Raw genomic sequence first — 15,655 nt, forward strand, 5'->3', positions numbered from 1 at the left:
TCTTGGTTTTCTCTGATTTAAAAAAAAAAAAATACTTTTTTCAAACCGAAAATTGAGGAACACAAAAGCCACATTTTCCCACAATTAAAATGAAACCACTGTATATCTATAGATATAGATCTATTGCTGTATAGATATAGATCTTCATGGAAAATGTGGATTTTAGGTTACTTTTTTTAAACCAAAAATTGGGGATTTTTTTATCAGAGAAAACCAGGATGCCTGGTCATGAGGCCTCACTGATCTTTATAAAGCACTGAGCTCCTTGAATGGGAAGTCCTATTGTACCACAAAGCTTTGTCATCTCTCCAGGAGGATTTATCAATTAACTTCAACAATGTATTATTTTAAGTGAAATTCTTACTTGAGCTGGCAGAAGACATGTCACCAGCCCATTTTCAAGGGTGTTTATGGGATGCATGGACTGAAAATAAACTACAAATGTTACAGCATCCCAGAAACTCCATTTTAGCTTGTCATGAACCTGTGTGTTTTGTTTTGTTTTTTTAAGTTAGCATGGGCTTTGTGCTGATTCTCTGGAGTGCTACTTAAGGGACCTCTTGAGAAAGTGGAGCACTAATGCATCAAAAGTGTTCTTTTTGAAAAATACCAAACTGATCTTTTAAGAATTGGCTAGGCAGTTCAAATATTTTGGTAGGAAAGAATGAATACCCTGGGACAGATTCTCATCACATCAACAAGGATACTAATCCAGAGAAATTCATTTGTCTTCAGTAAAGTTATTTGAGATTTAGCTGGATATGAATGAGATCAAAATCCTTTAGAGAAGTTCCAGTATGGTGGATGTCTTTGCTTTCCAAATGTCCCAGGTATTAGCTAGATGGTTCCTAATGAGCCAGACAGTGATCCTGAGCCTGGGGAGCCCTTTAAGTATTCTAGACAGAGGCATTAACCTAATTGGAGCTCAGCATCCTGTGCGCGCACTGCAACTCTGCGATATGCAGCAGAGCAGCGAGAGCTAACAGAAGTTGGGGAAAGCCATTTAGTTTGGCTCCTGCCTTCAGTACAGTTAATAGCATGTGGTTGTGGTTTCCCTGGTTTAATTAGCTTTCAAACCTTTGGGATCTGCACTGTGGGAGCTGCCACTCTTAAATAATTAACATTTGTCCGGGACTAATGTGCCTCTCTCCTTCCTTCATTCATCTTTCAGAGCGTTTCTCTTCCAGCGAGTAGCAGTCTTGGAACTAAAGTGTCGCATTTTCAGCTGTCTCTGTAGCTAGTCTGATGCCTTCTCTCTTTCAGAAAGTCACTCTATGTGGGCGTCAGTGACTAGAAACAGCAAAGAAATTATAGAGCCTGATTATACAAGCTTAGAGAAACTTTTCTGTGATCCACAAACCAGTACTGAGAAGAAAACAGTTTCTAAGCTAAAGAAATCAAAAGAGGTATTTGGTTTTCCTGGGTCTTAGAGACTACATAGAAAATTAATTGTGGAAAGCAGTCTTTTTTTTAAGGCAACTTATAATAGTTTCCTATATTTTACATCATAAGTCACTCTTCATTCTTATTAGTCTTTCCTAGCAGTCTGTAAAGAAGTCTGGGATGCAGTCACTCTCAGTGCCCCTGCTAGATTAACATTGTATGGAATAAACTGTGTTACAGTGAAAAATAAATAACACCACTGAAATTTAGATAGAATAATTCAGCGGGCCAAACACGCAGCTTGAAGGGGGTGGATCTAGGTCCCTTTTCCACGCTGCCACATACAAGCTGCAATAGTTTGGATAAATGATTGAATCATTCTGTATCTGTTCCTTTATCTGTAAATTGGAGATGATGATACTAAGCTCCACTGTATATTGCTTTGGGCTTGATCTCTGACGTATGATGAGTACTTGTTAGTATAGGAAGGAATATGTCAGGCACTAGCAGCAGTGAGGAGCTGTCTCCTAGATTTTTATTGAAAAGTTTTCCTTCATTTTTTTTTCTCCTCTGATTTGTATTTCTTTAAACAGGTCACACACGTAAATACAAAGAAAAGTCTCCTTTTGAACATATTTTTGAAGCAGTTTAAATGGTAAGGTTTCGCCAATACCTTCTCACAATATAATATAAGGATGCTATGCAAATAGAAATCAATTCAACAGAAATACTTCAGATCAACTTAAAGAATTTTTAGTAAGGAGTCAAATTTTACTTTTTATAACAGTAAAAAACACATGGCAATTTGTCTTGGGGCTAATAAAACCATGTTTTGGACTGTGTTTGATCCAAGGCTGAATGAATCACTGTTCAAGAAGGACTATTTTCAGAAATAATAAAGGACTCATTCAGAGCAGGGCATATGCTGGGTATTTTTTACATAAATATCAATTTATGACATGACCCATTACTGGAAAATCCTAATTGGAAAGTCTAAATGTGTGTAGTAATTAAATTCTAAAGAGAGACTTCCAGTAGTTCAGAGCCAAAAATCGATTTACAGACTTGTTTTTCAGAGTGGGGACCTATTACACAGTAGACTATTGACCTGCGGAATATAGCTAGTCAACGAAGCCTCTTTTATAGAGGTTATCCCTAAATTATCACTTTATGGATTTGGGGCTCCTTCCCTCTCCTCCATAGAATAAAGTCACCCCTATGGAGATGTGTTTCAGTGGACTCCCACTAAGCCCTGACTATTCCAGGCTGTATCTTAAAGAGAAGAAAACCATACCCCCAAGGCAGCTCTATAGAGAAGATAAGTCAGCCTGGGGCTGATGTATCTTGTGCATCGTAACTCCGTGTTGTATCTGAAATAGGGGAGTAGGAGGAGAGGAGCAATAATGTGTAAGACGCATATAACTGCTTCTTCCACCTTTATTGGTCCCTAAATTAGGGGACAGGTCCACCTGAAAACAGAATGGAGGCTTGGATGTGTTGCAAAGATAGTTGAGCCTCTCCTGCCATTTGAGTGATACGAGCATGAGGATCTCTTTCCACTCTGAAGGGCATGATCAACCAACACTAATGCAACATCTTGGGCTTCACAGGACTGTAATTAGAGCAGGCAGAATTCATCCCAAATATACCTTGTTTCTCAAAGTTTGGGGTAGAAAATGAGGTCAGAAGGCATTAAGCATAGAACCCTATGGTTTGGGTTTTTTCCTTGCAGAGCTTTTTTTGTTTAGTTTTGTTTTTCTTCACTGAAAGGGGTGTATATGAGAGCACCTTTCCCAGTGATAATGGATACGAGGGCTAAAAATAAGGCCACCTCAGTCTACTGCAGAAGCTGAATGTAATACAAAAATAATAGGAAAACTACATTAAACTTTTTTTTTTAAACCTTGCCATTTTATTGGTAGAATGGTACAAAGAAAAACACTATTTTCTTGCCAAACCTAGGATCATAGAAATAATGATGGGTATGTGAGGTAGGGGAAAATGATTTAAGTTTCATTCTGAGCTTGATCTTTTATGTTTGCACTGTTCAAGATATTACTTACATTATGTTGTTGCTTCTAAGCTCATGCTTCTCTTCTCAGCTCAAATGAAGAGATAGTCACCATGATTCAGAAAGGGGACACATCCAAGTTTGATGCAGAAGCTCTGAAGCAGCTGATTAAACTATTGCCTGAAAAGCATGAGGTACTAATAGTATTTGAAAATACTGAACAGGGGTACTGATAAAGGCACAGTCTCTGCTATCTCAGGACTTATGTTGTAAGGGCCAGATCTAGTTACTGGATCCAACTGTGTAGATACCTGTGCCAAAGTGTATTGTAATCAGTGAGCATCTAGACTATAATGGAAGTGGGCCTTCCCACATTCATCCTATTGCAGGGTCTGGGACCAGGAAACAAATATTGGATAATACCCCACTGAAAGGTTTGGAAAATGGCTATGGCTCAGTTTTGTATAGTGGTCCTAATTCTCTGTGTAAATCTGATGGATGATGATACTGTAATATTTCATATTCAATGTCATACTGAAGTGCGTGGCTACTTGTGGTCCCCTCTGAGGAAGCAGCCTTTCAGAAGGGTTTTCAGGTGAAGAATGGGGAAATGCCTGAGTTTAGAAGTGTTGTGAACCTAGACTTCAACAGTATTGGTGGCATATTGGTTCTGAAAAATTAAGTTCATGTGTGGGAGGGGGCGGGGGGGGGGGGTGTTACAGACCAAATTTAATTGATAGTGCTAACTGTTTTGTTCCTTGTTAGATAGAGAGCCTGAAATCCTGCAAAAAAGCAAAATCAGAACTAGCAAATGCAGATCAATTTTATCTCCTCCTCCTCAGTGTCCCTAGGTAAGGGAAATCTTAACTAACTTCAGCCTTGATGTGAACGTCTAAGGACCATCAGAATGGACCTTAAGGCTGCTTGATGACTCCACTGTTGGATGAACTAGTTGCTGGAGGTGGTCATATCATCCCCTTAGCAATATGTACTGTGTGTCTGTGTGTGCGCCATACAGTACTGACCATCTTTCCTGCTGTTCTTGCCTTACTGAGACAAATCGGCAGAAACACAGTAGTTCCATACTCTTCGCAAGAACCAAGAATATAGCCACATACTGCAAACCATAGAGCTGTTCTCTAAGAAATCTGAAGGCTTAATGATCCTGCGCTTGGAGAGAGTTGTTTTTTGTTTTTTTTTTTAAAGCCTTTTGTTAAAGTTAGGTAAAAATGTGCATCTAGTGATTTCCTTCAAATTGCATATACTGTATTGCTTTAAAATTACCCTTTTAAAATGCTTTCTTTGCTGGTTTAGAATTCTTATGTTTTTGCTATGGATCGCTACCAAGAGTTCAGGATGTCTATGCTGCCAAAACTGTTTCTTTATTAAGAACAAGATAAACCGACCCAAAGCTATACAGTTGTTGGATAATACCATCATATCATTGACTGTAGTCTATGCAATAAAACTACTATATGATATGACCTGTATGGGCATTCTAGGAGAAATATTGTAATTCTACACAGGGAATTTATTTGAAATGTATCTAGAAGACTTTGATTTATCTAGAGTCCCATTTAGTTAGAGAAATGTCTTTAGGAGAGGGCATTAAATAGAACAAAATAACACTTTTACTTTATTCAGAAATAACCTGGACACGGTTCAGTTAATCCTGCTGCATTTTTTGCATTGACTTTGTCTTTTAGCTACAGTATGCGGATTCAATGCATGTTGTTGTGTGAAGAGACAAGAATTCTCTTGGATATGCTACGGCCCAAAGCACAAATGATCAGGATAGCCTGCGAGAGTAAGTTGTTATCAGTGATTTGTGCTCAACACTATAGGAAGATACACTTCTATTTGAACTGAAATAATGGGGTGATATGCTAGAATCAAGAGAAGATGGGTCCTTTATTATGTGAACAAGAAGCCTGTGTAGATATTGAGCCACAGATTCCCATTTCTGCTTAGTATGGGACTGCAATGTGTGCAGTACAGCTCTAAGATGGACTGACTGAATGAGGAATGGATAAAGAAAACCAGGTTAAAAGTCTAGAGATGCTGGCTGTCTCCTACTAAAGCTCTCTCCTAGTAGGGAGGAAAATGTTCCAAATTCCATATCTAGGTGCTTTTAATATAAGGTAGACTCAACTTTTGTGCAGACCTTCTCTTTCTGTAATCCTTAGGGAACATGGGCAGGAAAATAAATCTTGGTGGCCTTCTTGAGGGTATATTGCTCAAGACCTTCTCATGGCAAAAGGACCCCCTGGTGTGATCACTCAATATGTGGATAGACTGCTAACAAGATCAGCTTGCTCACAGATGCTGATATTTCAGTCTTGCTTATGTCTTTTTGATTCAACTTCTTATTTATTCTTCTTCCCTTTTGCACTGACATAGATTCATAGAACACCTCCTGTACCTGGCATGTTTCCAAATCCATAAAAAAAAGCCAACTATTTATCTAGATAAGAGCTTTGTACCATCTTGGTTCAAATTTCATGTAAATCCAATTTCAAACTGTTTAATTTTATTTAAATGATTGCTTTTCATTTTTCAGCACTTCTTACTAGTCGTCGACTGCCAATTTTCTGTTGGTTGATTCTTAAAGTTGGAAATTTTCTCAACTATGTAAGTAAGCATTTTTTAAAGCAATATAATTTTAGATGTATAATTGTAGCCTAGTATTTCTTGTGTGTATAAAATAATACAAAATGGATAGTAAAAGCTTTTTTTGTTCTGTTAAAATGAAACTAGGATTTTTTTTTCATCTTCTAGGGACGGCACACTGGAGATGCTGGTGGCTTTAAAATGAGCACTTTGCTCAAATTAACAGATACCAAAGCAAACCAAAACTCTATTACGCTACTCCACCATATTTTGGAGGTACTGCTGCAGTTTTATGTTGAAGTCAGCTGTAGATGTGCTGTTTCCTGATGTATTAATGCTAACGTGCATTAATTTCAAATGCATCTCCATTTAAATGTGTAAGAGTTGATCCTGTACCTACTGAAACTAATGAGAACTTTGCTACGGAACTGAGCAAAACCAGGATCATCCCTGTATACAGTATTGTTCAAAAAGATCATAGACCTCTTCCTTTTCTCTAAAGTTCTTTGATGACTTCTCTAATCTTTGCACTTCATTTCTGCACTGCCCCAAAGCTACAGCAAGTCTTCCAATGTCGGTTGCCAAATGCAAAGAATTTTGTGTTCCTATTACTGAAATGGATCCTTGCTTACCACTGCACTATGGTTGTATATTGACCAGGAGCACTGAGAAATCTCTTTACAACAGTGGTTTTCAACCTGTGTACCATGAACCCCAGGAGTCTGTAAAAGATTACTATGATCAATCAAAAGTATGCAAATACCCCCACACAATTCAGCTGGGTCCTCACCTCTGTTCAAAATTTCCAAAGGGGTCCGCACTTCAATTAAAAACATTTTTTAGAGGTCTGCAAGTGAAAAAGGTTGAAACCACTGCTCTATAATGAAAAGTGATCCTGCACTGAGTTTGAAAAGATGTTTGGGGCAGTGGCATACCGATGGAGGTGTGAGAGGGGGACACGGCTCCTGGACACCAGTCTGGGGGGTGGGTGCTGGCTGGGCCCTTCAGAGCCAGGTGGGGAGGCTGCAGCACCTCCCACGTTTGCTGTGTAGTTCACCCACCCCCACGCCCGGCGGGTTATAAGTTTCTTTACCTATTCTAGCCTCCACGCATCCCACGCTGTTAATTTCCCTGTGGAAATACCGTGGGAAGGGAGAGGGGGCCCCGCACCCTGCTCAAGTCATCCCCGGGGGGGTGCAAATGCAAGCATTGGCCCCCAGGTGCTGGCAACCCATGGTACACCACCGGTTTGTGGGCCTTCTTTGTTTTGTTTTCTCTTTCTCTCTGCTTTGGCAATCCACCTCCTGGCACTGGTAAGGCAAAGTAAAGGGGCTGTGGTTGGAGAGAAGGTATGATCATGCTCCCATGCCATATTAGTTTTTGTCTCCTTTTTGGGCATTATGGTCACTGGAAATTAAACAGTCACAGAGTTACTTTGTTAACACAGTACAACAGCAACTGCAAAAGAGCCCTGGAATCGGAGCATTGCATAGGAGAGCTCTGAACCATCTCTTTATACAAACCCCTGACTTGACCTTGTGCATTTTGGCTCCGCACAAGATTTGGGCCCAAAGACTGCAAATGTGTAGAAGCAATATTATGAAAGTAGGGTAGAATGCTTCCTTTAGATGTATCGGAGTGGTATTTAGTAGCTGTGTTGGTCTGAAACCAAAAGAAATGCACAACTCTAGAACTCTTGGTTCAGAGATGATACCTTTTATTAGACCAACTGAGAAATTGCAAAAAAAAAATAAAACTTTTTTTTTTTTTGTGATTCATTAGTTGGCCTAATAAAAGGTATCATCTCTGAATCAAGAGTTCTAGAGTTTTGCATTCCTTCAGATGTAGGGTTTTATCCTACATGAGCCCCAATAGCAAGGCACCACTTTTCCAGAGTACAACTTTAAGAAAGCTAATAAGGGGTTAAATTTACCCAATACATGTAAGTAGGGAGATCGAAACATTAACATCTCAAGCCTGACTTTTTAAAACTTTTAAGCATGTGTGTATGTCCTTGTATATTTGGGCAATAAAACTACCCATGCAAAGTAATAATCTTTTACTTAAATTTTAGGAAATTGAAAAAAACCACACAGACTTGCTCCAGCTTCCCAGTGATCTTGACTGTGTTGCAAAGATAGCAGGGTAGGAATTTTTTAAATGTCTAATTTCGAATCCATATATACTGGAGTGAAATTTTAGTGGTGATGGTAATCAAGTCATTTAAGCAATTTGATCAATGAGTTTGGCCTGTAGACTGGAAATCAGAAAAATGCCTCTAACTATTATACCAGTGAGGTTCAGAAATAGCCTTCTAATTGAACTAATGGGAGGGAGGGGGAGGCAAACAATGCAATTTGTTTTATGATGAAGCTTGGTTGTTTATGAAAGGGATTACATTGTGTAGTTGCCTACAATAGCAGTGGGTGGGCATGTTGACCCAGGTGGCTCTTTTCTATCTTGTATTCCTAGTTACATCTCCACAACAGTTTTTGCATGATCTTTGATCTCTTAACTAAAAGGGCTAATTGTTTTCACTCAGTCCGATTTACTGCCTCTGTTGAATTTTCAGAATCAACTTTGAAGTTGTAAAGGCAGAAGCAGGTGCCAATATAAAGAAACTCTTGGAAACTGAGCATAATATAGCCTCATCAGTAGATGATTTGAAAGTGCAATATGGAAAATCTATTCAGGTAAGTGGCATGGGTCTGATAAATCCTACATTTCCCTCTTCCAGAATAATTTTAAACCTGTGGCATCAGAGCTCAGATCACAAACGAGTCTAAAGATGGAGCGGGGGGAGGTCACTGGTAGGAAGAGGTCCAAAAATGTCTTTTTTTCCCAGTTTCTTTAACAGAGAAGCAGGTGTCAAGACAGGAATTGAACAGATTGTCTGTTATACATGCAGGATACCATAGTATTATGGAAAGAATAATATTTTATATTATTAAGGGAATATTGGTTAAAAAAATGAAAATGGCACACAATTTCAAAAACTGTTCACCTTCTGGAAGAAAAGTAATATTTTTCATACATGTTTTTAAGCATTGATTATTACAGGTCTGGTCCTGGACTGTTTAACTTAAGATAGTTAAATAGAAAGTAGGAGCAGCTTAAACAGATCTAAATGCTTTGGCCTCTTCTACACATTACTGGTATCGTGCAGTTACCTGGTTTATGGTGCAATTACCTTGAGACCAGCTGCATATGCAAAGTACTTATCACACAATAAAAAGCTCCAACCGGCTATAAAATTAGACTTTGAAAATGTGTACTGACTTTATAGTCAGTTGCAATTGAGCTTTAATTTGCTATTGAACCCACCAGCTGACAGAGGTCCCAGCCACAGGGGTGCACCTTGCCCAGCCAGGGTTCCAATCCCGTAACTGCTAGGGACTCAGCCCCAGCAGCATCCTGTAGCTGAAACCTCCAGGGTAAGAGAATCACCTCTGCCCCACCCTGGGGGTGCATGAAACCCCTGGGCAGGAGGATCACCCCGGGGACAGTTCCCCCCCATCCTTGGGGTGCATGAAATCCCCAGGTAAAAGAATTGACACAGTGGCAATCCCCCCACTCGGGGGGGGAGGGGGGGGGGGCTACAGCTGGGAACCCCTCAACTGTGATATGAGGGGCTCTCAGCCATAGGAGCTTCTTGCCACTGTAGGGGGAGATGGGGATTGGGGTTCCCCTGCATCAGCAATAAGGCATAATGGGATCTAATGTGCAATCCCATAATCATGTCTCCTGCCATGCACCTGTGGCATGGCAGGAGTTGTGATGGTGTGAATTGCATATTTGATCCCATCGTGCCTTTATCTGCACGTGTAATATACTGATATATTCCCAAGGTAAACAATACACCATTGCATCATTTTTCAGAGTTTAGCATTTCATGTTTTGAAAAAAAAGTTCTAGAAGTAAAGTTGTCATTAATTAAAGTCAGGAAGGGAGTCACGTTCCCATGAACTCTGCTGGGGAAAATTGTATGCCTGCTAGAACAATATGGAGAGTATCATATTGCATACTCAGTTTTAACTGTACCTAAATTACTGTGTTTTCAAAGCAAGAAGTTATTGGAATTCTATCTCAGTTTTTCAAAAAAACAAAACAGACCAGAAAAACCTTGCTCTAATCTGTTCACTAACTTGTCCTCTGGGTAAGAGATTATTTCCCTTCTTGACTTGAATAAATTGTGTTTGTAAATGTGTCTCAGGACAGTATAAAAGCTTCAAAAGAACTGGAGGAGGAGATTGCCACCATTGAAAAGAAGAAGGCAGAACTTGCTGATTATCTCTGTGAAGACAGAAACATGTTATCACTAGAAGATGTATTTAACACGATGAAAACCTTCAGAGACCTCTTTATCAAGGCACGAAAGGTGGTTTGCATTTGTGAACATTTAGGGTTAGATTGTAATTTCAGTTCAGCACTTGTGCAAGAAAATATGACTTCCTCTCCCTACTCCTTTATATTTTTAGGCCAGGTACAGACATTCAGGGTGGTTAGGGAAAGGCTAGATCACATTAAAAATGGCCACCCAGTCTAACTTAGTTCACCCAGATTCAGACCTTACATTAGTTAGGTCGATCTAAGTGCAAACTGTACAGAAGTTCCCAGGAGGTTAGATCCATCTAAAAATGGCTGACTCGGTCCAAGTTAACCCTGCTTCCAAGGTAATCTAACTAAGATCTGGTTGACCATTCTTAGACCGATCTAACTGTCCTGAACTATTGTACAGTTCCTAGAACAGCCCTAAGTCTGGGAAAGCCCAGCTGCTGGCCTAAGGGATACACTTTCCCTATCATCTCCCTGGTACCAGACTATCTTTAGCCACCCCCTCCCCCTGAGCCCACCAAACCCATCTCCCCCATCCCATATCTGCTCCAGGTGCTGGTTTTACCCATATTTGCCAGGGCTAGGAGCTGAGCAAGTAAGTCAGGGTGAGGGAAAGGGCAGGCAGGATGTGGGAGTTGCTCATCTAGGGATGGGGGGTTGGGGAACTAAAAATAGCCCCTGGACTCAGGGGGTTGTGGGGATAGCACCCCTCCCACAGACCTCATGAGTCCCTCTGATTTTGACAAACCCTCCTGGACCCCAGCAACCCCTCCACAGACCCCACTTGCCCTGCAGACCCTGCCTGCCCCCCCAGCTCCCTCCCTGCTAACCCCACTATTCTGGCTTGCCTTAGATACGGTGGCCACTTTTAACTCGATCCTGAATATTTGTAAGCAGCCTTAGATGGGCTACCCTACACTTCCGTCAGTGTGTGAGACTGTATCTGCATCACTACCTAGTGCTGCTTCGAGCCCAAACCTAATGACCATTCACTTAAAACAATCTTTGGCTTGCCTCTGGAAGTTGTGCTGAACACCAGAACTTGAGGCCAATCTTCTCCCTCCATGCGTCTCCCACTCAGTGTGTTTAGGACTCCCCTAGTTAAAGACTGAAAGCAGAGGCAGGCTGCCATCATCCAACATACAACCCTTCTGTATTCTACTTTTGTCTCAACTACCCATAACCAGAGGACAAGCACAGATGCTCAAGTGGAGTCCTGCTAGGAATCAGTCTGCCCACAACTTGTCTTTTCTTCTGTGTTTGGCCTGTAGTTGGAACAAGGTAATATAGACAGGAAGGGGCTGCTCATGTGCCTTGGACTAGTTAGGGATAACCTTAGTGTCAACCCTAAAAAACAAGGTAGACATACCCTGGATTCAAATAGAGCTACCTCCATGCTTGCTTTGTCCCCATAGCAGGTAGGCAAGAAATGAGCATATAAACTGATACAAAAATTCAGGCTCTGTAGCAAAGCTGCCTTAATGGGTCAGGCACTCCTCAAAAATATCTTAACGATGTGGACTGTATGAAGGCAGGTGAGTAAAATGGATATGTTACACAAGGGAGTAAACGTCTTACTGAATATTAGGACTCAGAACCCAGGAGGGAAGGCATATCAGAGAACTTGTGTATCTGGGTCTTCCCATGCCCAGCCCCATACAGAAAAAATCATCAGAAAACTATGCTGAATACAGAAAACTATACTGGGCCCAGTTAAAGCAAAGGACACAGGGATGCTCTCAGTACTAATTCCAGTGAATACTCAAAACAGCAGTGGTACCTGAAGCAAGTGGACCAGAGCTGACCTTTTGTCCCATCCAAAGGTGATGTGGCAAATAACACTTCAGACAGCATGGCAAACCCCAACAAACCACTGAGAGCACCCTTTGCCCTATACATAACGTGAAGTTGAAATAGGAGGAGGATTATCAAGATAGATGAGAGTGGTATGATGCAGCAGATATGGACAATGTGCAGGAACCCCACATGGATGGCACTATGAAGTTGCCCGTGAGGGGTAATAGTGTCTGTAAGTTCTGTGTACTGTATGCCAATACTATTGCATATGGAGATTTAAACTGCATAACCTGGGTGCGGGCTGCCCATTTACATTCGGGAACACTCTACCTGGTTGACGTTAAACCCCGCTTCTGCTAAGCCTGCTGTATTCAGCATCTAGTCTAGAGACTGAAGTGTTTCTAAATCTATTTCCCTACCGCATTTAACCCCATAAATATTGCAGCTATCAGCCATGCTTTCTACAAATATGCATTTTCTATTGCAAAACTGCTTTTGCTTGCTGTCCCTTCCCCCTTCACCCACTGCAGATGTCCCCAGAGATACTAGAAATGTCAACATCTTTTTTTTTTTTAATCTAGCATGGCAGTGCATAACCATTGGCTACATTGTTACCGCCTGTCTAAATTGCTTACTCAGCCTCCTTCCAGGCTCTTCCATCCCTCCCACACCAGTAACATAGGAATTACAAAAATGAAATGATTTACATATTTTAAAATCATATTTATCATAGCCTAAGCCATAGGAAGGTTTATCAAAATAATTAGAAAAGATACACTGGCTCAGTTCCATCAGGTGCACTCCACTTTTACACAGCTTTGGTGTTCAGAAGATAAATGCCCCAAATCAAGCTACAGGGACATTTTGAAGTGCAGAGGTATCTGAAGACATATAATGCATGTAACAGTTCCTGAAGAATTCTGTTAATCTTTCAGTGTATTTTATGAGCTGATGCAGTAATGGGGAACTATAAGGCAGAGAGCGTGAACTATTTTGGTCCAGAAATTACACGGCAAAGCAACTCCTGGCTATTGCCCCAATCGTTAGCATTCCCCTTCTGCACTACCTGCACTACCATCTCCAGCACAGGTCATGGTGAGCAGAGAACATCCTGGTTCATCGCAACAACACCACATATCTTCTATATCCATCTGTTGATATGTAGTACAAGGAAGTAAACTGAAAACATAGCTACCTCAAAAGGAATTGCTGAGATGCTGGGAATGGCATTCTAAATTTATGAGAAAAGAAAGTCTCCACTCCACCAGTGATAAAATATGAGGGTGGGGAAAATCAGTAACTGGACCTTTTCTGATTTCCCTTGGCACCTCAAGCTAAGTAAAGAAGTGAGTTATCATTAAAAGAAGGGTTGCTGAATGACTTGGGAGGGGTAAGAAGGGGATCTGATCCACAACCTATTCATCACATCAGTAGACTGTAAAGGCAGACTGCTGGCAGGACAGCTTCTTGAAGCAGTCTCAAAGATTGAACTGCAGTATACAGCGTTGGAGAGGGAGTGTCTGCAGAAGCAAACAGCTGTGATGAAATACTGTTTGATACAAAGGTCAAACCACACACTCAAATGCTCCAAGGCTTTGAAGGAATGTGGAGAACGTGCCCTATTGGCGAACCTACCATTTCTGTTACTTCGATTACTGAAAGTAATACTCCATCCCACTGATTCTCCTTCCTACTGTTTTCAAATCCAGAGGAAATGGAGAAGAACACTTCTGACCACATCACCTTCAGGTGCTGTGAATACTCTTTGCTATCTATGCCTCCCTAAGCTTTGTCCTTAACTTTTCAGTCCGTTTGTTGTTTAGTTGTTTTGTATTTTTATTGAAGAAACATTAACTGTGTATCATTTGTTAAATTATTAACTGTGTTTTTGGACAACGTGTCAGAAAATCTCAGTTTAGATATGGCCCAACTCATAAATAGCATAACACCAACTGCTTCCATTTTACTTGTTTATAAAAGCACACTAAACTCATTATGGGGCATTATTCAGCTTCAACTGGGCCTCAAACTAGGAAAATAATGGATTGCTGATCCTGGTTTTTTACCTTTTAGGCTGTTTTTCCAGGATGTGGTCTCTGGCTGTCAAACTCTGAAAGAATAATTTTTGCTTCCTGTTTCTATCCACCCTTCAGAATTTCTCTCTTGGTATCACATGTTGTATAGAAAGAAGCAAGTCTATAATAATGAGAAACACGCAGCCTTTCCATAAGACTGTGCCATCCACCTTTCCTTTTTTCCAAAAAGCATTGGAAGCAAGCTCTATTGACTTTCTTTAGCTACTCTGAATAAAATTAAGCCACCTCTTTCTTTTGTCCAAGAATCCAGTGAAAAGTGTTGCAAGATGTGGGTGTAAACAGTTCGCTGCATCTCCCAGAACAAGAGGAAGAAATTAATTTCATTATAGTACAACATTTTCTGAGAAGCAAAATTTTCCTAATTCTAGCTAACAGGTGTGAATTTCTAGAAGTTCTTTCATTTCAACTTTTTCAGACCACTTAATAATGGTGAATCTTTCACAGTGATCAAAAGGCTATGCACTACCATGGAAAAATTTCCTCTCCTGTTGATTAATACTTTGGCCTAGGAAGTAAAGAACACGTGCACCAACAATAGCCCCTGTCCAGTTCAAGAACTTTTCTATTCAAAACCATCCCTAACACCATGTGCACTGTTAAGTGTTGATACTATACAGCAGTACTGTCCTTATAGTGCTGCAAATCTCTGTAGCAACTGTCCTGAGAGCTGATCTACCAGCATTACCACCAAGCTGGTTATCTATTAACTGGAAACGTGAGCTTCAAGATTATGGTAATGTGTTTCTCATGGAAGGGAATTCTCATAATAGTAGTCTGCCTCTCCAGCTTTGGAGGGTGTTGCGGGGAGCTCTGCAGATTTCTGGGAAACTGGCCTTTGTTCTGCTACTACCATCTTGCCCAGAAGTACTGCTTCAGGTAGGTAATCTACAAAGGTAACCTCTTGGTTTCCTCCTCTTCCATTAGCTTTATTGCCAGGCATCAAGAGCCCTGTGAACAAACAGGGCCAAACTGATATATCCACCAGCATTTCAAGTGTCTGCATGTCATGTAGTTCGTATTAATGACAGTCATCATCACAGTGCTTGGCACTGGCTCCCTGCTTCTGACTGCTTCCTACTAGTTCAAAACCAGCATTGAATGCTAAAAGAAGAACCATGGGACTTTGACCCCTCTTCCAGTCCTGGATTTCCTATGGTTCTGGTATGAATCGCCGCATTCACATCATGAAAAATCAGAGCAGAGTGGCAGAACAACGTAGCATGGAATATCTGCCCAGATGGCTAAGCGATTAGTTTGAAATAACAAAAAGCCATGTAGATTCATTATTATTAGATAGGATAGTGCCATAACAAGCTGCTGTGGGTCCATTTCAGTCCACTGCATTGTCATTGCTTTTAGAGTTAATGAACTAAGTCACTATATCGCCATGTAGACAAGGTTAGAGTTTGTCCCGAAGAGACTT

At 40.7% G+C, this 15,655-nt stretch overlaps 1 protein-coding gene across 3 annotated transcripts in view; it reads left to right on the forward strand.

Annotated features, from left to right (window-relative positions):
- ADSS1 (adenylosuccinate synthase 1) overlaps positions 1 to 15,655 on the forward strand; it is a 75,557-nt gene that overhangs the window by 4,072 nt on the left and 55,830 nt on the right. Inside the window, exons 3-12 of one of the 3 annotated variants that reach the window (XM_059723284.1) lie at positions 1,264 to 1,406; positions 1,977 to 2,038; positions 3,486 to 3,588; positions 4,160 to 4,245; positions 5,101 to 5,201; positions 5,955 to 6,025; positions 6,173 to 6,280; positions 8,079 to 8,149; positions 8,577 to 8,697; positions 10,218 to 10,382. In XM_059723284.1, the coding sequence (XP_059579267.1) occupies positions 1,264 to 1,406; positions 1,977 to 2,038; positions 3,486 to 3,588; positions 4,160 to 4,245; positions 5,101 to 5,201; positions 5,955 to 6,025; positions 6,173 to 6,280; positions 8,079 to 8,149; positions 8,577 to 8,697; positions 10,218 to 10,382 (1,031 nt within the window). Of the gene's footprint in view, positions 1 to 1,263; positions 1,407 to 1,976; positions 2,039 to 3,485; positions 3,589 to 4,159; positions 4,246 to 5,100; positions 5,202 to 5,954; positions 6,026 to 6,172; positions 6,281 to 8,078; positions 8,150 to 8,576; positions 8,698 to 10,217; positions 10,383 to 13,725; positions 13,886 to 14,947; positions 15,109 to 15,655 lie in introns of those variants that run through there. The other 2 variants (XM_059723287.1, XM_059723285.1) reach the window with 2 other exon arrangements.

The sequence above is a fragment of the Alligator mississippiensis genome, chromosome 2, assembly GCF_030867095.1.
Source record: "Alligator mississippiensis isolate rAllMis1 chromosome 2, rAllMis1, whole genome shotgun sequence".
Taxonomy (NCBI): domain Eukaryota; kingdom Metazoa; phylum Chordata; order Crocodylia; family Alligatoridae; genus Alligator; species Alligator mississippiensis.